The sequence below is a fragment of the Calonectris borealis genome, chromosome 1, assembly GCF_964195595.1.
Source record: "Calonectris borealis chromosome 1, bCalBor7.hap1.2, whole genome shotgun sequence".
NCBI lineage: Eukaryota > Metazoa > Chordata > Aves > Procellariiformes > Procellariidae > Calonectris > Calonectris borealis.
This window is the reverse complement of record NC_134312.1, coordinates 993,818-1,017,762: the sequence shown is the minus strand read 5'-3', so window position 1 is coordinate 1,017,762 and position 23,945 is coordinate 993,818. Positions and strand designations below refer to the sequence as shown.

Below are 23,945 nucleotides of genomic sequence, written 5' to 3'. Positions count from 1 at the left end.
CCGTCCCTCCTGCCGGGAACGCCGGCCGGGGTGCCCGGCACGCAGCTCGCGGGCGCCTGGATACTTTCTCCTTCAGAAGATCAAAAGAAAGTAATTTACAGTTTTTCAGCTGAGAAGATAAAGCCGCTCCCCTGCCGGGCAATTTCTGTAATTAGTATTAGCCGGGGCCATGCAAGGTCGTCCGCCGCTCCCTGCGAGGAGGGCCCTGCCGGCGCTGCCGGGAAGGTGCTGCATCGGCCCTGCTGCCCACGGCAGCTCCGGCACATGCCACGCGTCTGCCATGCGCTCGCCGTGCATCCAACACGCATCCGCCGTGCAGCCACCACGCATCTGCCACGTCCCCACTGCGCATCCGCCGCGCGTCCCCTCCGCAGCTGCAGCATCCACCAGGCATCTGCCGGGCGGCCGCTGTGCATCCACCTCACATCTACCACGCGTCCGCTGTGCTGCTGCTGTGCAACCCCACGCATCTGCTGTGCCTCCGCCATGCATCTGCTGTGCATCCACCACGCATCCACCATGCATCTGCCATGCATCCACCGTGCAACCGCCACGCATCTGCTGTGCATTCGCCATGCATCCACCATGCATCTGCCACACATCCGCTGTGCATCCTCCATGCATCCGCCATGCATCTGCCATGCATTCGCTGTGCAATTGCCATGCATCCGCTGTGCATCCACCATGCATCCGCTGTGCATCCACCATGCATCTGCTGTGCATCCGCCATGCATCCACTGTGCATTCACCCTGCATCCACTGTGCATCCGCCATGCATCTGCCACGCATCCGCCATGCATCCTCTGTGCATCAGCTGTGCTTCTGCTGTGCAACCACGACACATCCACTGTGCATCCGCCCTGCATCCTTTGTGCATCCACCATGCATCTGCCGTGCACCCATTCTGCAGCCACTGTGCACCTGCTGAGCATCCACCACGCAACTACCATGCATCCACCGTGCATCCGCCGCGTACCTGCCTTGCATCCGCTGTGCATCCACTGTGCTTCTGCTGTGCATCTGCCCTGCATCCATGCATCCACCACACATCCGTTGTGCATCCACCCTGCATCTGCTGAGCATCTACCATGCATCCACTGTGCATGCGCCGTGCATCTACCACACATCCACCTTGCATCCACCCTGCATCCACTGTGCATCCATCATGCACCCACCCTGCACCTGCCGTGCGTCCGCCATGCATCACAGCTCCGCGGAGAGCAAGGCAAAGCACTGCAGAGGACCTGGCTCTGCTGCAACCCCCCCTCGGTGCACCCCCCCTGCTCGGAGGGGTCCCGACACGGCTCTACCCCAGCTCACCCCCTTCGCATGGGGGGCACGGGGAGAAGCACCCCGAAGCGGAGAGGCAGCGTGGGGGACAGGCAGCGTGGGGGACAGGCAGCGTGGGGGACAGGCAGCGTGCCGCTCGGCCGCTGCTCCCGGGGTGGCCGCGGAGGAGGAGGCGCCGCCGGCCGAGCTGAGGCTCCGGCAGAGCCCCGCAGCCGCCGCAGCCCGCTCCTGGCACCCCCCTGCAGGCACCAGGGCCGAACTCTGCCCCTCCCCGCGGGGCTGCACCGGCGCAGGCAGGTGCTGAGCAGAGCTCTCCGGCCGGGCCCAGCGCTGGCTGCGGCTGCCGCAGGGGATGGGTAAAACCCGTGGGGGGGGATTGGGCAGCCCTTGCCGTAAGGGGTTCCTCACCCAGTTTAACTGGGAACGGGCATAAAGCAACGGAGCCGCCCGTGGTCCTCAGCCGCATGGCGGGGATCCCTGCGCGGGGCGGCTGTGGGACCCGGCACCCCGGGCTGCCCCTTCCCGCCGGAGCCATCCCCCGCTCCGGGCTGTCCCAGAGACGGACGAGCCCTCGCCAAGGTGGCTGCTGGGGGGGTTGCCCCATTTGCACCCCAACCCACCTCAAGGCAGCAGCAACCCCCACTCCGTGCCGGACGCCCCCGGCGCGGCCACACGCTGCGTCCTGCTTCCTCGGCGCTTTCCTTTTCTGCAAGCATCATCTCTCTGCTCGCCGGGCTTCTGCAGGCGTCATTCGCCAGGTGCTTTTTGGGGTCACCGCTTTTGCAGCCTTACTGGGACACGTGCAGCAGCCTTGCCCAGCACCCAGCAGGATGCGGCCCCCTCGGCCAAGCCAGAGCCCCCCCGCTGTGCCGCTCCATCCCTGCGCCGGCAGGACCGCTCCAGGAGGATGCGGCTGCAGGAGCAGGGAGAGCAGGAGATGTCCAGCCCGGGCTGGCTCCCACCGTGGAGGAGGGGGTTTGGGGGCTGGAGCTGGGTCCCCAGTCCTCCCCAGTCCTCCCCAGTCCTCCCCAGTCCTCCCCAGTCCTCCTTGGTGTGGGACTGGCAGCGTGGAGGAGTGCGAAGGCAGGGCCACGCCAGCCGAACGCAGAGCACCGGAGCCGCAGCCACTATCATGTTCAGAGCAGAGACCATGATCCAATATTGATTTCCACCAAAAATAATAAAATGAAGTAAAATAAAATAAAATAAAATAAAATAAAATAAAATAAAATAAAATAAAATAAAAGGGGAGAGCTGTCCCCACCTGTCCTGGAGAAGCCGCCGATCTCCTTTCCCATTGCTGCCTTCAGCGAGAGGAGATTTAGGGGCAGCGCAAGCACAACGCCTCGGCGATTTATGGACCCGCTGCAAACGCCCGGGGACGCTCCCGGTGTCACCCGGTGTGTAACGGCCGGTGGCACACGGCTCCCACACGCCATGGGAACAGCGCAGCCCCCGAGCAGGGGACGGGGGTCCCACGGGCACCGCTCTGCCCTGGCAGCCCCCGGGCATAGCGAGCTGCACGGCCCTGGCATTGCCAGGGTCCAGCCCCGGCACCACGGCGAAACCACGACGCACCAACACGAGAGCCTCGGAGAGGAGAACGGGGCCGAATCCGGCCTCAGCACCACGGGAGGCTTTGCCAGCGCCGTGAGCCGGGTCCGCGCGGCTCTTCCCGGAGCACCAAAGCACTTGCAGAGACCGGGGACGAGGCGGCTGCGGCTCAGCAGCGCGGTGCAGCCGGAGCAGGGCAGCTCCCCCTGCCCCCTGCCTTTGCTTGCAGCCCTTCGGCGAGATCCCCAGCCCCTCCCGCGCCAGCACCCAGCCGGCGTGCCGCAGCCCCCGGCCCCCCGCCGCCGAGCGTCCCCTACCTCTCGCTGCAGCACCAGCTCCTTGGTGAAGTGCGTGGCCTCCTCGCTGAAGGGCTCACCCTCCTGGACCAGCCCGGGCAGGTTCCTGGCTCCCCGGGGACACTCGATGCCTGCGGGAGGAAGAGGAGGAAGAGGAGAGTGAGGCGCTCGGAGGAGGTCAGTGGGTGACCACGCGCCATTGCTGGGGACGTCACCTGAAAGAAATGTTTCGGGGAGGAAAGGGGCCACCGGAGCCCAGGTGGGATGGGACCAGCTCCTGGGACACAGGAGGGTCCCCGCGCTGGCACTTCCCTGGCACCAGGGCAGGGAGAGCCTGGGACAGCCCCGGGGCCAGCAGGGACGGGGACATGGGGACGAGCAGGGGAAGAGCCAGCAAGGATGGGGACACGGGGACGAGCAGGGGAAGAGCCAGCAGGGATGGGGACACGGGGACGAGCAGGGGAAGAGCCAGCAGGGACGGGGACACGGGGACGAGCAGGGGAAGAGCCAGCAGGGACGGGGACACGGGGACGAGCAGGGGAAGAGCCAGCAGGGATGGGGACACGGGGACGAGCAGGGGAAGAGCCAGCAGGGATGGGGACACGGGGACGAGCAGGGGAAGAGCCAGCAGGGATGGGGACACGGGGACGAGCAAGGCAAGAGCCAGCAGGGATGGGGACACGGGGACGAGCAAGGCAAGAGCCAGCAGGGATGGGGACACGGGGACGAGCTCCCTGGGGAGGACTCCCCGCTCCATCCCAGGCTGGGGACAAGGAGGAGCCCCTGTCCCTGTCCCCAGACCACCCACCCTGCCAGAGGAGTTGCCTCGCCTGGGTCTCTCCCTGCTGCAGCCGGCCTTGCCAGGGGGTTTCGGGGACCCCAGGGTGCAGCTGGGGTGCAGCACCTCACCCACGCCATACCATGGGGAGCCCCAGGCTCCCCCGACCACGCAGAGACCATCAACTCCCCTGTGGCACAGACCCTGTAACACCAGCTGTGCAAGATCCACCTGCGCAAGGTCCCGTGCAAGGTCCCGTGCAAGGTCCCCCCGTGCAAGGTCCCGTGCAAGGTCCTGTGCAAGGTCCCCCCGTGCAAGGTCCTGTGCAAGGTTCTGTGCAAGGTCCCCCCATGCAAGGTCCTGTGCAAGGTCCTGTGCAAGGTCCTGTGCAAGGTCCCCCCGTGCAAGGTCCTGTGCAAGGTCCCCCGCAAGGTCCTGTGCAAGGTCCCCCTGTGCAAAGTCCCGTGCAAGGTCCTGTGCAAGGTCCCCGCAAGGTCCTGTGCAAGGTCCCGTGCAAGGTCCCTGCAGCGCAGCACCCCACCGCACCATGGGCAGGGGCCGTGGGGGAGCGGCAGGACCCCGTCCGTGGTTCTGGCTGGCGCGGTTCTGCCCCGTCGCAGCCGCCGGCGCCGGTAACTCCGCCGAGAGCCCCCGACAGGCGGGTGGTCATTCCGCCCTCTCGTTACAGCCACGGGGGCAGGTGGAGCCCCAGCCCCGCAAGCCATCATTAAAAATTAAAATACTTAAAAAAACAGGAGGGAAGGAGGCCGAGCGCTGTGGCGGTCACACCGGACCACGTCCGGACCCCCTCACTCTCTGACTCAGTTTCCCCACCTGCAAACCCAGGTAACCACCCCGGGCTCCCCTCGGGCAAAGTGCTGCCAGCGCCGGCGGTGGCACAGATTATTAAACTGGGAAGTCCTGCATTATTAATTTTATTTTACATAATTCGTTATTAATGAAGTGCCGGGAATTACACTTAGCGGCTGTCGGAGCGCTCGGCCTGTGACGGAGCAGCAGTTCTCACGTCTCGGCGAGGGGGGTGGGAGGGAAAACGCACCGCGAGGCTCAGCCCGGCGCTCGCGGCACAGCTGATGGCAAAGGGAACCGGGGACCGCGCCGGCCCTGCGCCCCGCCGGCCTCACGCCGATGAGGACGAGGGAAGGAAAAGGGAAAGCGGGCCGGCTGATTAATGACACCCCCGCCTCGCTTGCCACGTCCCCAGAGCGCCGCAGTAAACCACGCCGGCCCGGCCAGCCCTGCGGTGACAAGGTGCTGCGTCCCCAGGGCGCTGGGTCGGCTGCAAGCACCGGCTGCAGCGATGCCGCTGTCACCCCGGGGCGCAGGGGACGTGATCCCACCCCCGGGAGCCGCTGGCGAGTGCCAGGAGCCCACCCTGCAGTAGCAAGGTCCCTGTGTCACCGCGTCCCCGTGTCACTGGTGACGGCAGCCCTGACCTTGCCAGCAAGCCCAAGGGGACGGTGGCTGCCGAGCACTTTGGGGGTGACTCCAGCGCACCCGCCACCGGCGGCGGAGGGGCTTCCGAGGTCTGGCAGCGGGCAGACCCCCGGCTGCGCCAGGGACCGGGCGGCTGCTTTGGGCACCGGGTGGTTGGCACGGTGGCACTCACCGGCTTGCCTTGCACAGCTCGGTGCCCGCCGGCTCGGCACCCGCAGAGGTGACAGGGATAAAATGCTGCCCTGCTCCAGCCGGGAACACCCAGAGTCACTCCGGGAAAGCTTGCGGTGGTGTCTGCACCGCCGGCACCGCACCGCCAGCATCGCACCGGCAGCATCGCATGGGCTGCACCACCAAACCTGGGAAGGGAGACGGGCTCTCGCGTAAGCAGTTAATTAATAATTTCCGAAGTGCTGGTTTCACACATGACTGAAGTGCCGAGTCGTCCTCCAGCAGCGCCCGACGCAGGCGGAGGGAACCCCGCGCCCCCCCACCCCGACCCCCCCGAGAATCGGGGCAGGCTCGCCGCACGGCGCGGCGCAGGCACGGAGGATGAGAAGCACCCGGTGAAATCAAGGCTCCCTGCTCGACGATTTAGCTCACGATTAAAACGGGTGATTTGCATCACTTGAAATTAAACCCCTGCACTGGGGGCAATGGCGGGGGGGGGGCTATCGGGGAGGGAGGCTGCGGGATCCCCGGCTCCCCCCAGGGCTCTCCCCACTGCTCCTGGGAGAGGCACGGCCACCCCAGCTGGGACTGGTGGGGTCCCCAGCCCTGCTGCAGGGACTGGAGGGGTCCCCGGCTACTCAGGGGCCCTGCAGCAGCGGGGGGGGGGTACCCCCACCTCAGCACCACAGAGCACCCGGTGAAGGGGCCTGCATCCCAGTCCCCATCCCTGTCCCTGTCCCTGTTGTATCCCCATCCCCACGCCCATCCCCATCCCATCCCCATTCCCACCCCCATCCCATCCCCATCCCATCCCATCCCCATCCCATCCTCATCCCATCCTCATCCCCATCCCATCCCATCCCCATCCCATCCTCATCCCATCCCCATCTCATCCCATCCCATCCCATTCCCATTCCCATTCCCATTCCCATTCCCATCCCCACCCCATCCCAATCCACATCCCCATCCCCATCCCATCCCCATCCCATCCCATCCCATCCCAATCTGCATCCCCATCCCCATCCCATCCCCATCCCATCCCATCCCATCCCATCCCATCCCCATCCCATCCCCATCCCAATCCCCATCCCCATCCCTGTCCCAATCCCTGTGCCGTCCCATCCCCCCCACCCAACCCCCCCACCTCCCGCCATCGCCACCACCGCGCCATCAGAGCCCGGTGCCGGTGTCAGGCAAAACCCCCCTTTTCCCCCCCTTTCCCACCCCCCTCCTCTGCGCTGTCTCCGAGGGAAGCAAAACGCATCCAAGGAATCTGGCAGGAGTTTTGCGGCCGTGCCGGGGCAGGCAGCTGCCAGCTCCAGCCCTGCCCACCCCCCACCCGGCCGGGCCCCCCCGGGTGAGGGGACCCCCCGTCCCTGCCCCTCCACCCCAAGGAAATGGGGTGAGAAAGGAAGATTTTTGGAAACGTAGCAAAATGTGGGGTGGGGGAGGGTGGGCAATCCCGTGTTCTTCGTTACCGAGCTGGAAACCGGCAGCCTGGTAACGAAGCGCACCGGCGGCTGGAGGGCTGGGAGGCTCCCCCCACCCGGGAGCACCCCGGGAGCGCCCAGACCCTCCCGCGGGGGGACCCCAGGCAGGTCCCTGGGGAGAGGGGACCCCCCTCCCGCCCGGGGGCTGCAGGCAGGGGGGCAGGGGAGGGGGGGACGGACTTTCAGTGGCAGCCCCCTGGCTCCCGGACCCCGAACCGGCCCGGCACCGGCTGCACCGTGCACGGAGCCGACAGACACCCCGGTTGCGAGCGGGAGGAAGGAGCGGAGACGCATCTCCTCCTCCTCCCAGCACGCTGGCACCGGGCGGCGGCAGGCGGGCACGGCTCCGGCACGGCCCCGGCACGGCACCACCAGCGCTGCGGCGAGGCCATGGCACGCATCCCGTGCAAACGCGCTGCCAGTGTCTCCAGCGAGGAGCATCCTCCAGCACCGCGCTGGGAGGGGGAAATGAGGAGCCAGCGCTGCCAAGAGCGTGTCTTCCCTTCCTCCTCCTCCTCCTCCTCCGCGGAGCGAGCAGGGGCTGGGGGAAGGGAGCCGCCGCGAGGGCTTACGCACCACGACGGCAATTTTTTTCTCAAGAAAATAATTTGAAGAAATAGCTGAGGAAGTGTCTGAGTCCTTAAATAAAATAAAAAAGCAAAGCGCAGCGTTTTTGCAGCGCGGCAAAGGGCTGCCGGCCCCGCGGCGCCGGGGGATCCCGGCACATGGACCCGCTCCGACCCCAGGCAGACTGCGCAGCAGCTCGGGATGCCACCTCGGATCCTCTCGCTGCCTGTGACGCCTCCTAAACCCACACGAGCGGAGCCTGCTTTTGGAAAAGGAAAACCTAAAAAGGATGGGATGAGCGCGCTCAGCCCCCGAAACGCGCCATGGCGAGGGCAGTGGGCTGCCCGGCACTCGCCGGGGGCTAAGCAAGCCCGGCAAAGTTACCCAGCACTTTAAAAAAAATAATTAAACCCAAAGCCGCGGCTCTGCTGCTCTTCCCGGGAAGCCGTAATGTATTTATCTGCGCAGATGAGGGATGCGGTTTAAAATGCTGCAGCGGGCAGCTGCCACCGCTCTCCCCTGGAGTCTCAAAAGAACTCCGCTACAAATCACTTTTGCTAAACGTTTTTGCCAGGCAGCAAGCGCCGGCGGCGCGGTGCGGCGGGGATGGAGGAGGCGGCTGCTGGGGCTGCGGAGGATGCTCCGACCCTGGCTCCATCCCCGCTCCAGCATGTGGGGACGGATGGGGACAAGCACCCACAGCATCCCGCAGCATCCCGGGGCATCCTGGGGCATCCCGCAGCATCCCGGGGTATGCCGCAGCGTCCTGAGGCATCCTGCAGCATCCCAGGGCATCCTGTGGCATCCCGGGGCATCCCACAGCATCCCAGGGTACCCCACAGCACCCCGGGACATCCCGCAGCATCCTGGGGGAATCTGCAGCATCCCAGGGCATCCCAGGATACCCCACTGCACCCCGGAACATCCCGCAGCATCCCGGGGCATCCTGCAGCATCCCGGGGCATCCCAGGGCATCCCGCAGCATCCCAGGGTACCCCACAGCATCCCGGGGTACCCCCAGCCAGGGACCCCCCCCATAAGGCAGGTCGCTGGCAGCCCGGGGTTCGGTTCAACCTCGGGCCGTCCCAAGCCGTCCCGGCACCTTTATGTTTATGGGATGTATTTATACGGCTCTGCCCCCGTAACGCCAGCGCTCGGGCACCGCGGGGGGCGCGGGGAACCGTGCCGAGGCTTTTATAACGGGTAATAAAAGGGGTCTGGCGCTCCCCGCCGTGCAGGGTCCGGCAGAGGGGCTGATCCTGCACCGCCGGGGAGCGGAGCCGGGGTGGGAGCCAGGAAGGGCCCCCGGGGCGGCTGCGCCCGGGGCAGATCCCGCTCAGCTCCGCGGCTTCTCGTGGGAGAGGAGCGGCAGGAGCTCCCCACCCACCCTGCCCACCGGCTCCGGCACACCGGCCGGCACCGGGGATTGCCTTGCAATACCAAGGCAAACATGTACTATATAATATGGAATATGCAATATGGAATATAGAAGATATATACTTAACTATATGTACACATTATTTTCTATATGTATAACCACACACATACGCAGACACGAGAGCAGCGACTGTCCATGGGCACAGCGCCGGGGGGGGCGGGGGGCCAGGGCTCCCTGGCCCAGCCACGAAGCCGCTCATCAACGTCTGATCTCGCCGGCTCGTGGCCACACGGGAGCCGGGGGCAATCACCGCGTGTGGCACGACACAGCGCCGGCATCACCCGCCTCCCCTCTCCCTCCGGGAGCTCGTGAAAAAACTCCCTCAAATTTCTCCGAGGAAAATCTCTCGGATTCACCATTGACCTCCCACCACGCCTGGAGCGGTGGCTTTTCCAGCCCTGATTGCTGGGCTCTAAACAGCTTTTTTCCCCCCTTGCTGTGCCATAACCGTGACCGGCGCGGTGAGCGGGGGAGCAGGGACGGCACCGCAGGCGGTTCGCCTGTCTGGGAGCGCTTGTGCTGGTGCTGAGATTGATCTCCGGGAGGATTTATGGACTTTGGGGGAGAGAGAGGAGCGAGCAGAGGGAGGAGAGGAGCCGCGCGGCAGCACCAGTCACCGGAACGAAGCCACCCGATAACTGCGGGCAGCACGCCGGAGCGAGACCCGAACGCTGAGGACCCGCGCCAGATCCCAGCGGCTGCACCGCGGCCGGCAGCGGGCAGGATGCGAGTCGCTGCCGCGGCACTGGACCCCTGGCAGGCTGCCCAAAGGCTTCGGGTCGCATCCTGCCCTTGCAACCGGCAGCACCGGGCAGGACGATGCTGGGGGGGAGCCGAGGGGCTGGCGGTGATGCCGGGAGGCTGCCGTTCCGTCCCCTGCTTCCCCGGCACCGGCAGGCGCACGGCCGGCCTCCGAGTCGTGATGGCAACTTGGCTGCTGCCGCAGAGCCCGTGTAGGAGCGCGGCGTATTTTTAACACGAGTCCCTACCAAAATAGAGGCTGTCGGGAACAGGGAAACAGACGGCAGCGGGGAGGCGGGAGGTGGCCGGGCGCTGCCGAACTGCACCGGCTCCTGCTAACGCAGCCCGGAGCCGGGGGCTGCCCGGGGACCCCCAGCCCGGCACCGCGCTGCCGGGACGGGCCCTGCCCGGGACGCCGGCGGAGGGGCGCAGCAGCCGGCGGCGATGCTCGGCTCATGGCAGCCCCGTGCACCCAGGGCCCAGGACGGACTTAGGGACACGCCAGCCTGGCTCAGCCCGTGGGGAGCTGCTCTCTGCTGCACCCCGACACTGCAGGGCCACAGCTTTTGGGGTCACCGTGTCCCAACACCGTGCATCTGCAGCATCTGGTGCCACCACATCTCAGCATTTGGGGTCACCACGTCCGGACACCGTATCTGCAGTATTTAGGGTGAACATGTCCCAACACTGTGAATCTGCGTCCCCACATCCCAAATGCTACAGCCTTTGGGGTCACCGTGTCCCAACACCGTGCATCCGCAGCCTTTGGGGTCCCCACATCCCAACACCGTGCATCCGCAGCCTTTGGGGTCCCCACATCCCAAATGCTACAGCCTTTGGGGTCCCCGTGTCCCAACACCATGCATCCGCAGCCTTTGGGGTCCCCGCATCCCAACACTGTGCATCCACCAGCATTTGGGGTCCCCGCATCCCAACACTGTGCATCCACAGCCTTTGGGGTCCCCACTTCCCAACACTGCGCATCCGCATCCCCCGCCGGCGGGGATGCTCTGCCCCACAGCCAAGCAGCAGCGCCCGGAGACCCGAGCAGACCCCCGCATTCCCGGGATGTGCCCCCACGGGGAGAAGGGGCTCCCCGATGGTGCCGCCCCGGTGCCTCCTGCAGCGGGACAAGCCAGGCTGCTGTGACGCTGTCCCCGCTCAGCTCAGCCGTGACGGCGGGGACCCGGGCTGGGGACCGAGAGGCCTCGCTGCCTGCGCAGCATCCTCTCTGCCACGAGCAGCACCCCCGGCACAGCCGGCTGCTCCCGTGGGGACTGACCCCAGCTCCGGTGGGGCTGCAACCCCCTCTGCCAGAAGCTGCCTGGGGTGAAAAAATGAGGCAAAACAAAAAAAAAGACCTTAAAAATACCTCTGCTCCCAAAAGCCGAGGCATCATAGGATAACGGGCTGGAAAGGGCTTTGGGAGGTCGCTCGTCCAACACGGGGTGGGCTGGGGGCACGGACTGGAGCGGGCACAACTTCGGGGGGCTGCAGCCGTGCCCTGCGACTCGGGCAGAACCTCCTTTTCCCCTCCTTTTTCCCCAAAAGCAGACTATGCTCCCACTTGGCACCTGGGGCTGCACGGCTCCTCGCGGCACCCCCTCCCCGCGGGCTGCCGGACACAGGCAGCCCCTTCCCGCGGCGGCGGCCGGTCTCGCCTCCTCGCCCCCCGCTGCCGAGGCGGCGGTGAGTTACGGCCGCTCCCGGGGAGACACTCGCAGCCCATATACGCCGATATACATCAGCCTCCTCGCAGGCGCACGCAGATAAATGCCGTATCTCCAGCCCCACCTCATAAATACGCAGCTCCGCTGACTCCTCTGCGAGATTTAGGGGCACCCAACCCCCGGGGCCAGGCGGCCCCCCCCAGCAGTGCCGGGGGTGCAGCACGGCCCCCCTCGCCCCTCGGGGCACGCTCTCCCCCGGGGCCGGATCCTGCTAACGCTGCCACCGGCCCCCGCACCGAGAAGGCGTCAGGCTGCAGAGTCTCACCGGGAAAGAGGAACCCGGGATTAAATCAGCGCCTCTCTATTTGCACATATTTATAGCACTCAAACGTATATATTTTAGCTGGAAAGACAGGATGAGGCTCCCTTGAGAGCATCCCTGAAGTCACATTTACAAGGGACTGTCTTCTCTTTATGATGCTCATTTGCATTTGATATATAAAAAAAAGGAAGGCATTGATAAAATGCAGATATTTATCATATTTCTGGCTCTAAGCGATGGGTGACGGCACCGCGCGGAGCGGGCAGAGGAGGGGCCGGGGAGCACCGACCAAGCACCGCGCCGGCCGCCGCAGTGCTGCTCCGCTCGGGAGCACCGAGAGCGGCTCCCGGGAACGGCATCAGCTGGAAGACCAAGAAAAAGTAGGAAAAATAAAAGAGTGCGTGTGAGCCCAGGGGGTAAAACCCCTCCCAGCCCTGAAGCCCACGCCGGGCTCGCTGCCACCAGCCACCTCTGCCCCGCAGCTCGCCGCGCCGTGGCCCCACCGCTGCCTCCCAGCATCCGCCCGCGTTATTTTATACGACACAATTACTTCGGTGATTAAACAATTAGCCGAGGAGCAAGCTCCCGGTGGGGCGCAGCACAGGAGCCCCCCCGGCAGGTCCCCGCCCGCCAAGCGAGCCAAGGGAGCGCGGGAGGATGCGCGCGGGGAGGACGAAGCGCTGGGGGGGGGGACAAAGCGAGCTGCCGTGGGGGGAGGAAGGTGCCTTCCCTCCCCTGCAAGGGCTTCCCCCACACTGAGATCCCCCACGCTGGGACCCCCCTCCACTGGGCCCCCCCGCTCTGTCGGGGGTCTGCACCAGCGCTTGCAGTGGGTGCCCCAGGGTGGGCACTGAGCCGGGGGGGCTGGGAGGGGTGGGAGCCCTCTGCTCCCTGGGACACCAGCGCTGCGGCAGAGCTAATGCTGGATGGGGAGCAGGGGGGAGCCAAGAGGCCACCCCAAAATCCAGCTGCTGGGAGTGGGCAGAGGCTGGGAGGAGGGCTGGAGGCTGGGGGGTGCTCCGGAAGCCCCGTGGGGGATGATGGCCCTGGAGTGCCACAGAGCAGGACCACGGAGCAGGGACCCCACGGAGCAGGACCAGGGAGCAGGGACCCCACGGAGCAGGGACCCCACGGAGCAGGACCATGGAGCAGGGACCCCTCGGAGCAGGACCACAGAGCAGGAACCCCATGGAGCAGGACCATGGAACCATACCATGGATCAGGGACGCCCACGAAGCAGGACCAGGGAGCAGGGACCCCTCGGAGCAGGACCACAGAGCAGGAACCCCACGGAGCAGGACCATGGAACCATACCATGGATCAGGGACCCCCACGAAGCAGGACCAGGGAGCAGGGACCCCCCAGAGCAGGACCAGGGAGCAGGGACTCCACGGAGCAGGACCAGGGAGCAGGACTCAGCCAGACGCAGGCTCCACTGTCGTGGGGCTGGGGACCCCCTGGAGTGCCGATGCTTGGAGGTGGGGGACAACCCAGCTGCCCTGCCCATAAGCTCAGCTTGGTGCACGCGGGGTCCCCCCAGCAGGACCCCCTCTCCTCCCCTCTCCTCTCACCCCCGTTTCGCCCTCCTGGTGCAGCCGGCAGCTCACCGCAGCGACCCCCCACCGAAACCCGAGGTCTGGGAAGCCACGGAGCCCCCCAGCCGCCTGACCTTTCATTAGCTCCTTCACTGAATAATTGATCAGGGCTGCGCGGGGCTCATTAGAGGGAGAGCTGCTTCAATAACCAAGTTTGCCTTACTCAGGGTAAAAGTTTAATTTTCCAGCGCCGCGAGCTGGGAGAGGTGCCAGCCCCCCCGCCCCGCTCCCCGGCAGCTCCCGCGGGCTCGGCACACCGGTGCGTGCCGGCAGCTCCCCCGCAGCTTTCCCGAGAGCCGCGGGGGCGGCCGGGGATGCGGGTGGGATCCCAAAACCGCCCGTCTCTGCCGTCCACCGGGCTGGTGTGCCGCGGCGGTGCACGGCGTGCCGGCCCTGCCGCCGAGGGGCTTCACCCAACCGGGCACCCACCGTCCCTGCAGCGGCGGGCACGGCCGTCTGCCCGCACCACCCTGGCACGGTGTGCCCGGGCAGCCGGGAAAGGTTGCAGGAGGGGCTGAGAGGCTGGGAAGTTATTCAAATTACCAGCATGATCAACGCTCCGATTAACAGATGAAAGGGAAAACAACAGCAGGCAGGGCGATAGCATCAGGTGCTGGCCCCCAGCGAGGAGAGCCGGGGAATCCAGCGCCATTCCCACCCCATCCCTCCCCTCGCCGGCTCCCACCCTGCCGCTGCCGCCAGGTTTCCACTCCGGCGACGGCTCCAGCCCTGCCCTGCCTGCCCGGCCCTGCCTGCGCGGCCCTGCCTGCCCTGCCTGCACACCCCTGCCTGCACGGCCCTGCCTGCTCTGCCTGCACAGCCCTGCCTCCACAGCCCTGCGTGCCCTGTCTGCACACCCCTGCCTGCGCAGCCCTGCCTGCGCAGCCCTGCCTGCACAGCCCTGCCTGCACAGCCCTGCCTGCCCTGTCTGCACAGCCCTGCCTGCACGGCCCTGCCTGCATAGTCCTGCCTGCACAGTCCTGCCCTGCCTGCACAGCCCTGCCTGCGCAGCCCTGCCCTGCCTGCACAGCCCTCCTGCACTCAGGGCCACCCCGAAACCTCCATCCCCGGTGCCCGCAGGCCCCAGGGGAAGGGGCCACCCCGACCGCCCCGGGGCTGCACCCGCAGGACGCCGGGCTCTTGCTTCAGGGTTTGCCACCGGCCGGAGCAACTGGGAGCGAATCACCCCCGGTGCCAGGCTGAGGAGGGATGGGGCTGATGCACCGAACTTGCCGGCGTCGGCCGCGCCAGCTCCCGGCTCTGCCGTCAGGATGAAGGGAGGAATCCAGCCGAGGCCCAGGAATACCCACGCTGGCAGATGTGGGGGGTCTGCGGCGAGGGAAGACAGAAGGGGCATCTTCCATGCTAATTGGCACGTTACCTGCCTTTTTAGCCTGTAATTAATGCATACAGCTTGATTAGAGACCTCAGCTGGGGAAGGTCTCCCCCAGAAGAGCCGGGGAGGGAGAGCAGGAGCTGCGTGCTCCCCAGTGCTAAGGGAAGGGAGCGGGACGGGTGGCCCCAGCACCCAAGAAGCATCTCCAGCAGCACCGATAGCCCAGCTTGGCACGCCGCGGCTCTGGGACATGCCACATGGGACAATCCTGTGCAATGCAGGATGGTCCTGTGCAATGCAGGACGCTCCTGTGCAACTCAGGACGCTCCTGTGCAACGCAGGATGATTTAGTGCAACGCAGGACGGTCCTGTGCAACGCAGGATGCTCCTGTGCAATGCAGGATGATTTAGGGCAATGCAGGATGCTCCTGTGCAACATGGGACGCTCCTGTGCAATGCAGGATGATTTAGTGCAATGCAGGATGCTCCTGTGCAATGCAGGATGCTCCTGTGCAACATGGGACACTCCTGTGCAATGCAGGATGCTCCTGTGCAATGCAGAATGATTTAGTGCAATGCAGGATGCTCCTGTGCAACATGGGACGCTCCTGTGCAACTCAGGACGGTCCTGTGCAACTCAGGACAGTCCTGTGCAACTCAGGATGCTCCTGTGCAATGCAGGATGATTTAGTGCAATGCAGGATGCTCCTGTGCAATGCAGGATGCTCCTGTGCAACATGGGACACTCCTGTGCAATGCAGGATGCTCCTGTGCAATGCAGAATGATTTAGTGCAATGCAGGATGCTCCTGTGCAACATGGGATGCTCCTGTGCAATGCAGGATGGTCCTGTGCAACTCAGGACAGTCCTGTGCAACTCAGGATGCTCCTGTGCAATGCAGGATGATTTAGTGCAATGCAGGATGGTCCTGTGCAACGCAGGATGCTCCTGTGCAACTCAGGATGGTCCTGTGCAGTGCAGGATGCTCCTGTGCGATGCAGGACACCCCAGGAGATGCAGAGGCTGCTGCGAAGGGGTGCAGCCGCCTCCCCCGGAGGGCCGCAGCTGCCCCCGGGCACACCGGCCCCATGGCCCCAGACACCCCAAAACCTTCGTTCCAGGGCGGGGCCCCGGCGCCGCGCCGCAGGAGGCGTTGAGTCGCCCGCTCGTTATTCCCAGCCCTCTAATTGAGCTGCCTGGCGAAGGGCAGCGCCGAGGTGGCGAAGGAGGTGGCCGGGGTGACTCAGGCCATGGGCGCCCGCTGCACCCTGGCCGCAGCGGGACCCCAATTGCTCCGGGGACCCCCGACGGCTCCGGGGACCCCCGGGGCCACCCCAGGCAGCCGGGGTGGGGGGTTATTCATGACTTGGGGAACTTTTTGGAGCAACATCAGCCCCGGGGAGCGGGCGACAGCCAGTCGGTCTCCACAGCAACGGGGATTAAATATAACTTGCAGCGAGCGCGCTCCCCCCGGAGCCATCCATTTCCAGGCCGCCCCAGCGCCCTCCCCGCCCTCTCCCCTTTAATTTAAAAATTACCCGACTAAGCGGAAAGGCCGAGCCGGAGCCTCCCCAACTCCCCGCGAGTGGCCGGGAACCGCCGCCACCGCAGGGACGGGGGATTTCACTGCCGGTCCCGGGGAGGGGCAGCGGGAGCCCGTTCATCCCGCCCCGGGAAGGGGATTAATCGCTGCCGGTCCGGGGAGGTCCGGTGGGACCCGGGGTGCACGTCCCCAGCCCGAGCACCGGCCGCGGGCATCCCGCCGGCGAGGAGGAGGATGGGGCACGTCGGGCCGCTGCTGCCAACGCCGGGAACCACGACTGCTCCTTCCCCGCTCCCACGAAATGGCCACTCAACCACTGGGAGCGAAGCAAATCCCACCCGAAACCAGGGACAGCATCTCCGAGCACGCCAGCGGGACCCGGGGACGATGCCGGATCCGCCGGGATGCTGCTCTGCCAGCAGCTCCTCTCGCAGGGAGCGCTCGGAGGAGCCGGCAGGATTCCGTGTATGAAACACGGCCGAACCCAGCAGCAGCCTTTTAAACCAGAAATATTTAAATATATCTAAATTCCTCCTCCCAAGCACGTGGGAGTTTTATCGCTTCTTAAAATTTTAATGTCTCAGTCGCAGGCAAGGGGGAGTCTCGTTTCCCCGTCTTTTGCAGCTGACTTTAAGAATGGTTAATTATAAATAAGACTCTGTGACTATTTATACGCACAAGCACGCGGAGAAGGACAGGTTTAGGACACGCTTCCCACACGGCAGGAGCCAGCCTGGAGCAGGGCTGGGGACGCTCGCGCTCCGGCCGGCCACGGGGACAGGCTGTCCCCAGGCGAGAGCGTCACTCCGGGGAGGTTTGGTCACTGGAGGGTGGTGGTGACCGTCACCGGTGGGACTGGGGGGTCCTCGGCCAGGCTGGCCGTGTCCTACAGACCACGAGGAGCAGGCAGCTGGCGCGAGCGGTCTGCCGGCACCCGGAGCTCAGGCAGCCGGGGACAGGCAGGGATCTGCACCTTTGGGTGCAACGGGGAAGGGTGCGAAGGGGTGCGAAGGGTTTGCTCACCAGAGCGAGCGTGTGACCACGGCATCATTCCTGGTCCGTGCTCCGGGAGCATCACCGGGACCAGGCACGGTCCTTCCCGCTTCCCAAGCCCTCGGCGCTCCCCAGCCCGGGTGCTGGTGGCCTTGGGGGACGGCGGAGGGCAGGTCCGAGGCGAGCGGGCGCTGGCACGTGGGCAGGTAGCCACTCCTGCGCCGCACGCTGGCCTTGCGAGCTTATCCGCTGTTCCCCGGCTCCGGGAACAAAGGGGTGGACAAAGACTTCCCGACTCCATCCCGGCCCCCGCACTCCCCCCCAGGATAAATATTCCTTCGGTGGGAGCAGCAAGAGCTGTTGCTTACGGAAACCTCGGTGGTTTTATCCCCATATAAGATCTATTTATATGCTTATTGAATTTTTCATAACCAAGTTGTGAACGATCGGTGTTCAGGGTCATCCTTTATACACGGTTATTGCCATAGAAACGGGAGCGAGAGAGGAGCCACCCCACATCCTCTCCCATCGAGGGATCCACCAGCGCCGGCAACGCTCTCACCGGCGACGGGCTTCCCCGTCCCGGCACGCTGCCGGGTGACACCCTGGCGCAGGTCACCATCTGCCCGTCCCGCGGCCAGCCTAGAAGGTGGCACCTTCAAACGCCCGGGGTTTGCGATGCTCCTGCCACGCGCTGCTCCGAGGCGAAGCCTTGGCTGAAATACGCACCGCGAGCAGGACGGCTTTAGCGGTGGAACTCTTCAGTTTTTGTAGGACCTACCATAACAACCGCCGTGTGCACGCAGGGACGTGCACCCTCATCCCGCTGCACGCGCAAGTCCCTGGCGCAATGCACCCCGAGCGCCCGCTGGCACCTCCATCAGCGCCGGGTGCAAGAGCCGCTCGCGCTCGGTCCCCACGTGTCCCCAGCTCCAATTAGCGCTCCCCAGCCCAATTAACAGCCCCAGGTCGACCCGTTGGCAGCACCGGCATTCACCTCCCCCGCAGCCCCGTGGGGTGAGGGAGGACCGTGCACCCCAGCGGGGCGAGAACCCCCCATCAAGCCAGGCACCGGCGGGGGCCGGATCCTGCTCACCTGCGAGCAGGAAGGTGATGAGGCAGGTTTCCTTTGGCATGAAGAGCTTCAGCCGGGAGCCGCTGAAGACGTACTCCACCACCGCCTCCGAGCGGCCGGCGCGCTGCAGGAAGGGCAGGAACTGCTTCGCCTTCTGGGTGTCCTGGAGGGGGGAAACGGGGGGTCAGGGTGGGGGTGCGGCGTGCCAGGGGCACCGACTGCTCCCCTCGGTGTGTGGGGACCCGCCAGCACCCCAACGTCCCTCACGGTGGGGACAGCGGCCGCTCCTCGCCGCGGGCTCGGTGCCCGGATCGGCCTCGCCTGCCCCGTGCCAGCCGGGGAGGGGTGCGGGGTGGGGGCAGGGGTCCGGCTTCTCCCGGGGGATGGACCGCGCACCCCTCGCCCGCACCCACGTCCCGGGGACGCGGGCCCCGACGCTCCCCCCGACTGGAGATGGCTACCTGGGTGCAGGCAGGAGCAGGCAGGAGCAGGTAGGAGCAGGCAGGAGCAGGCAGGCTGGGTCCTGCCCCATCCCTCCCTCCCATAACGGAGCAGCCCGTGACTCCCGGGAAACCCCCCCTCCGCGCGCCACCTGCTCCCGTCCCAGCAGCAAGCCTCTGCGTATAAATTCAGGCACGTTCATTAATAAAAACTTAATGAGCTGCCAAGCAGCTCAGGAGGCCAGGGCTGGCGGGGGGGTGTCGGGGTCCCCCGGCGCAGAGCACTGCGAGCATCCCCGGGTGCCAGCGGCACCACCGCGAGCATTGCCGTCGCTGCAAGGGGCCAGCGCAGCACCCATGCGCCTACAGACCCGACGCCAAGCGCCAGCCTGGTGCTGGCTGAAACCCCGCCGCACGGCACGGCCGCAGCCGGGGAACCGCAGACCTGCCGAGCTTCGGCGCGGCAGCTTTGGCCGGCACCTCCGCGTGCCCGTCCCGGGGACGAGAGGCTCCGCATCGCAAGCTCCCAACTTATTTACCCAAGGAAGAAAGGCAAAAAAAAAAAAAGCAGCTCCCCAAATAAAAGGCAGCCAGGTGGCTCTTTATCTCGCTCCGGCCTTAATTTAGAAAAACGGGCTGCGGAGGAGAGAAGGGAGCGCGCCACAGCCGAAACCCGGCGCCTCCGGGTAGGACCGGGAGCCGGCTCTCCCCGGCAGGGACGGAGGCAGGAGCTGCTCCACGGCCGGGGCGGTGGGGCCGGAGCGGGGCTTCGTGACTTTTATTAAGCTGAATGCCAGCCGCCGGCGTCGGAAAGGCAGAGGCGTGGGGAGGGAAGGGGCTCGGCCGGGGAAGGCAGGCGAGCGGAGGCGGCTGAAAATCTCCGGAGCAGAGGCTGGGAGCCAGGGCGGAAGGGGGAAGGCGCTGGCATCTGCTGGCAGAGGAGACGGAGCTGCTTCCAGAGCAGGCTCTAAGATGGCAGCGGCGGAAGAGGCAAATCTCCGTGCCCCGACGGGGACGGGGGAGCCGCGGCACGAGGACCGGGAGCCGAAGGAGCAGGAGCCGCGTGGCTCTGCCCGCAGCTCTGCCCGTGGCTCTGCCCGTGGCTCTGCCCGCGGCTCCGGCAGGTATCGGTGCTGGCAGCACGAGCAGCTCGCAGATCGGCAGGAGCAAGGGGGCCGGTGTTTGTGTGCATCTCCATTTTAATCCGCTCCGGTGCAGCGGGCGGCTGCTTGCTTCCTCACGCGTGCGGCCCGAAGCCACCGGCTGCGTGGAGCCGGTCCGTGCCGCGGCGGTGGTCCCGGGTGCTGCCGGTCTGCAACCTGGAGCCGCTCCGTGCATCGAGCGGGCGCAGATCTCAGCGGTCCCCACGTGCCAGAGCTGCCGTCCTCCAGCTTCGGCACAGGAAAGGACACCGTCATCTGCCAGGCCGGTGCTTCAGCCGCCTTCCTCCCACGGCCCCGGCCACGCGCCGACGCTCGAGCAGCACCTTCGCGCTGAGTCCCAGCTCCCTTCGCTGCCGGCACCCGCCCTGTCCAGCCGCGAGGGGCTCCCAGGGAAACCCACCCCCCAGCAGCCCGGCCGGGCAGGGCTGGCAGATGAAGACCCCCGAAATCCCGCTGCATCGCTGCCCGCCGCGCTCGGTACCGGATCGCTCGCCGCCACGTGCGCTCCGTGCACAAAACACGCCCGGGGAGGTTTTTTTAGCAGATGTGCAGTCAAGAAGTTAATACAACACATGTAAGTGCAATCTGCACGCAAAGCAAAACCACATTACCCGACGTTAACCACTCAGGTCTAACATATGCAAATCTAAAATGGGAGCCACTAATGAAGGCTACTAATTAGCAGTAATCATTATACAGTCACGATTTGATTAGCTTAAGGAAAAAAAAGAGCTGCACGAGGAGCCCACCATGGGGTGGGCTTTCCTGCTCTGGCCCAAAAGCGGGTGATCGGGGAACCCCCAACTCCCCGGCCGCCCCGAGCGGGTGGTGGAGGCAGCGAGGAAGAGCTCGGTGCCGAAGACCAGCCCCGTGAGCCGGCTGCCGTCAGCATCGAAAGGAGGCGGCGGCGTTCGAACGTGCTGGAGAATGACCTTAAAAATCCACTGGGATTTGCACAACACAAAGCAGCTCTTCCGCAAGAGGGGCAGAGACGTGCCAGCGCCCGTCGGTGCCGTGGAATAATAAGTGGAGAGGGGCAATTCCTGCACGGCGAGGCAGCCCGGCACGGGGGGGACAGACTGCCACGCGGTCCCCGACGTCCCTGTTAGGGCAGGTTTATCTGGGGCTTTGGGCATTAAGGCGGAGGGGAGCTGCTGGGAGGGTGCTCCGGGTTGCTTCGTGCCTTTCTTGCCCCCTTGCCTGCCAAAGCGTCCTTGCTCCCCGGCACGGATGATGCCGCCCCGGCCACGCAGGTGGGGGCACAGGTCTCCTGCTCGCCATGGGCACCAGGAAAAGCTGGACATGATGTAGGGGCTGGGGGTTTGACCCCTTGGTCCCCTTGGACCCTCCCCAAAATGGGGCTGCGCCGGCCTCCGCCCGACGGCTCCCCCCGGCACGGCCTCGCAGCCACCACCGGGGCTGACCCAGACCCCACCAAGGGTGTTCGGCGGCCGCCCCGCGGTGCACGGCAAGGGGACGGTGCCCACCGAAACAGAGACCGCGGGAGCAGGGAGAGGTCGGGCTCAGACCCTGGGCTGCAGCGTTTAACGCTGGGGATATGGGATCCCCAAGTGCATCCTTCACCCCCACCGAGGCGCTTCCCCTCCTGCCGTCCCCGCCGACCGGAGCAGTGGGACGCACGGCAGCACCGACGCTCACCGCGTGCATCCCACGCCTGCCGCCATGGGGCCGGTCCCGTCCCTGTCCCCGTCCCCATGCAGGACCTCGTGGCTGCTTCGCGGCAGCGGAAACTCCTGCATCTCCTCCCAGCAGCAGCGAGCGCCGCGCTGCAGCCGCATCCCCAGCCCTGCCGGTTGGGCTCCCCTGCGATGGCACATGCCCGGCATCGGGCCAGGGGCTGCGGTGCTGAGCAGCCGGCGGGACGGGGAAGGAGCAGGGTGAGCAGATGCTGGCAGAGGCTGTGCCAACACCGGGAGTGAATTTTGGGAGCGCTCGGGGCGGCTCTGGCTCCCCGGCACAGGTCTGAGCTGCCGTGCCAGCCCGGCACACGGGTGCGTGACGACACGGCGGGTGGCCTTAGGGACGGGTGGCAGCTGGTGCAGAGAGCGCGCAGCCGCCCCGGTAAGCCGGCGCTGCCGCCGCATCCAGCCTTTGGCTTTGTGCTGCAGGACACGCGCAGACGTCCTTCACCGCCGGGGCCGGCTCCTGCTCCAGGGCTCTGCGGTGGGAGGAACGAGCCGAGCATCCCGCGCTGCCATCCCCAGCTCCGGCAGGGACCCAGCGGGTGCCTTGGCGACAGCCGGACACGGGAGCTGCGGTTCGGAGGGGACAGAGACGAGGAGCTCTCCAGGGCCGGCGACCCCACGCTCCTCCTGCTCGGCACGGGACAGTGAAGCCCCAACCACCTGGGAGCCCCTGCGACGGGCAAACAGCCCCAGCCCGCACCGATCCTGTGCAGGAGCCGGCCCGGCAGCCCCCGGAGGGGCCAGGGCACCGGGAGCGCGGCAGAGCACCGGCTCTGCGGTGGGTGCGTGCAGGAGCGGGTCCCGGGTGGGGATGCTCCCAGCCCGCCCGGTGCATCCCGTCAAGGGGACGTCGTCGGACGTGCCTGCACAGGGACACGGTGACAGGGGCTCCCGGACCTGCCGGACGCGGGGGAGCGCAGGCCGGCGGCTGGGGGGCATCACCGGATAAATTCAGACGGGGAAGGGAAGCGGGGGATCTCCGCCGTGCTGGCATCTCCCATTCCCCATCCCGGCTGCGCTCGGCTCCCACCTTCAGCGCTGCCCAGGGCCGGGCAGGATTTGTCCCTGCCGCCGCGCTGGCAGCTCAGGCTCCTTTCACTGTCCCTGGGGAGAAGGAGGCACTTCCAGGGCACGGCCCACCCGCCCCACTTTGTGCATCCACCTCGGGGGTGCAAACCCCCGGCACCCCCATCCCACGCCTTTTTGGGGCTCCCTCCTTTGCCACAGACTGGGGCGTCCCTCCGGGGCGCTGCCAGCTCTGCCTGCTCCACTCCCTGCCCGCACCTCCCGCCCAGGTGGTATCACCCCCATTACTATTATTTTAACATTTCCAGCATTTAATTAGCTGGGAATTGAAGGAAAATTATGCATAAATACAGCGAGGAAAAAAACATCGTCCTAACTCCACTTTTATGTGAAGCTCTGCCAATTATGCAAAATTATTCAAGGACTTTTCACAAGGACAGGAGCTTTCCGGCGGCCGGGCTGCCGCGCGCTTGCCTGCGCTCTTGTGCCGGAGCGCACGCTAATGGGAGAAGCGAGCTAGCGTGGATTTGTATTGCTGCTGCTCTTTGCTTTTTCTCTATTTTGGGGGGGGGATTTTTCTTGCCTGCAGCGTCGCGGGTCCAGAGGAGGGATGCTGCAGGCAGGCAGGGAATGCCTGCCTGCGGGCAGAGCGGGGACGGGACCGGGGAGGACTTGGGGTGTTGGAGAGGAGCAGGATGCTCCTGGGACACCAGGGCAGCCACCGTCGGATGGCTTGAACCTGGGAAGGGACATTTCCCAGCACGAGCCGGGGTGGGAGGACAGGAGGCTGCGCTGGAGCTGGGAAAACTGGGCTGAATCCCATGTTTGAGCTAATTCCTCAGCTTTTGCGTCCTGGCCGCCGAGCCTGCCGGGATGCTCAGGGATGGGGAGGCAGGGTAAGGCAGAGCTGGGCACCGGCAGCTCGACTGGGTGGGGACAGAGATGACGACCCAGGGACAAGGACACAGTGATGGTGCCATGCCGGTGGACAGCCCAGGTTGACATCCATGGGCGAGGGATGCGCTGAAGCCACCCCACGGGATGCACCGGCATGGGTCAGGGTCAGGTGGCACCAAGGGTCCTGTGCCCGCCCTGTCACCATGACCTGAAAGGCGAAACAGCCCAAAAGCCCGTGTTTTCCCAACACCATTTCCCCACGGAGTCCCGTGGCAAGGGGAGATGCCGCGCCGGGGAAGGGCAGTGGGCACGGCCGGGCAGAACCGCAGGAGCATCGGTGTGGAAGAGCCTGGGGACAGGGACATCTCCAGCGGCCGAGGGACCCAGAGCAATGCC

The 23,945-nt window shown here is 65.9% G+C and overlaps 1 protein-coding gene across 1 annotated transcript in view; it reads right to left on the bottom strand.

Moving 5' to 3' along the window:
• The window catches only part of SND1 (staphylococcal nuclease and tudor domain containing 1), a 138,017-nt gene that overhangs the window by 31,118 nt on the left and 82,954 nt on the right, over nucleotides 1–23,945 (bottom strand). Inside the window, exons 15-16 of the mRNA XM_075141220.1 lie at nucleotides 18,339–18,480; nucleotides 3,162–3,271 (exon numbers count right to left, since the gene is read on the bottom strand). Of these exons, the coding sequence (XP_074997321.1) occupies nucleotides 3,162–3,271; nucleotides 18,339–18,480 (252 nt within the window). The remainder of the gene's footprint in view (nucleotides 1–3,161; nucleotides 3,272–18,338; nucleotides 18,481–23,945) is intronic.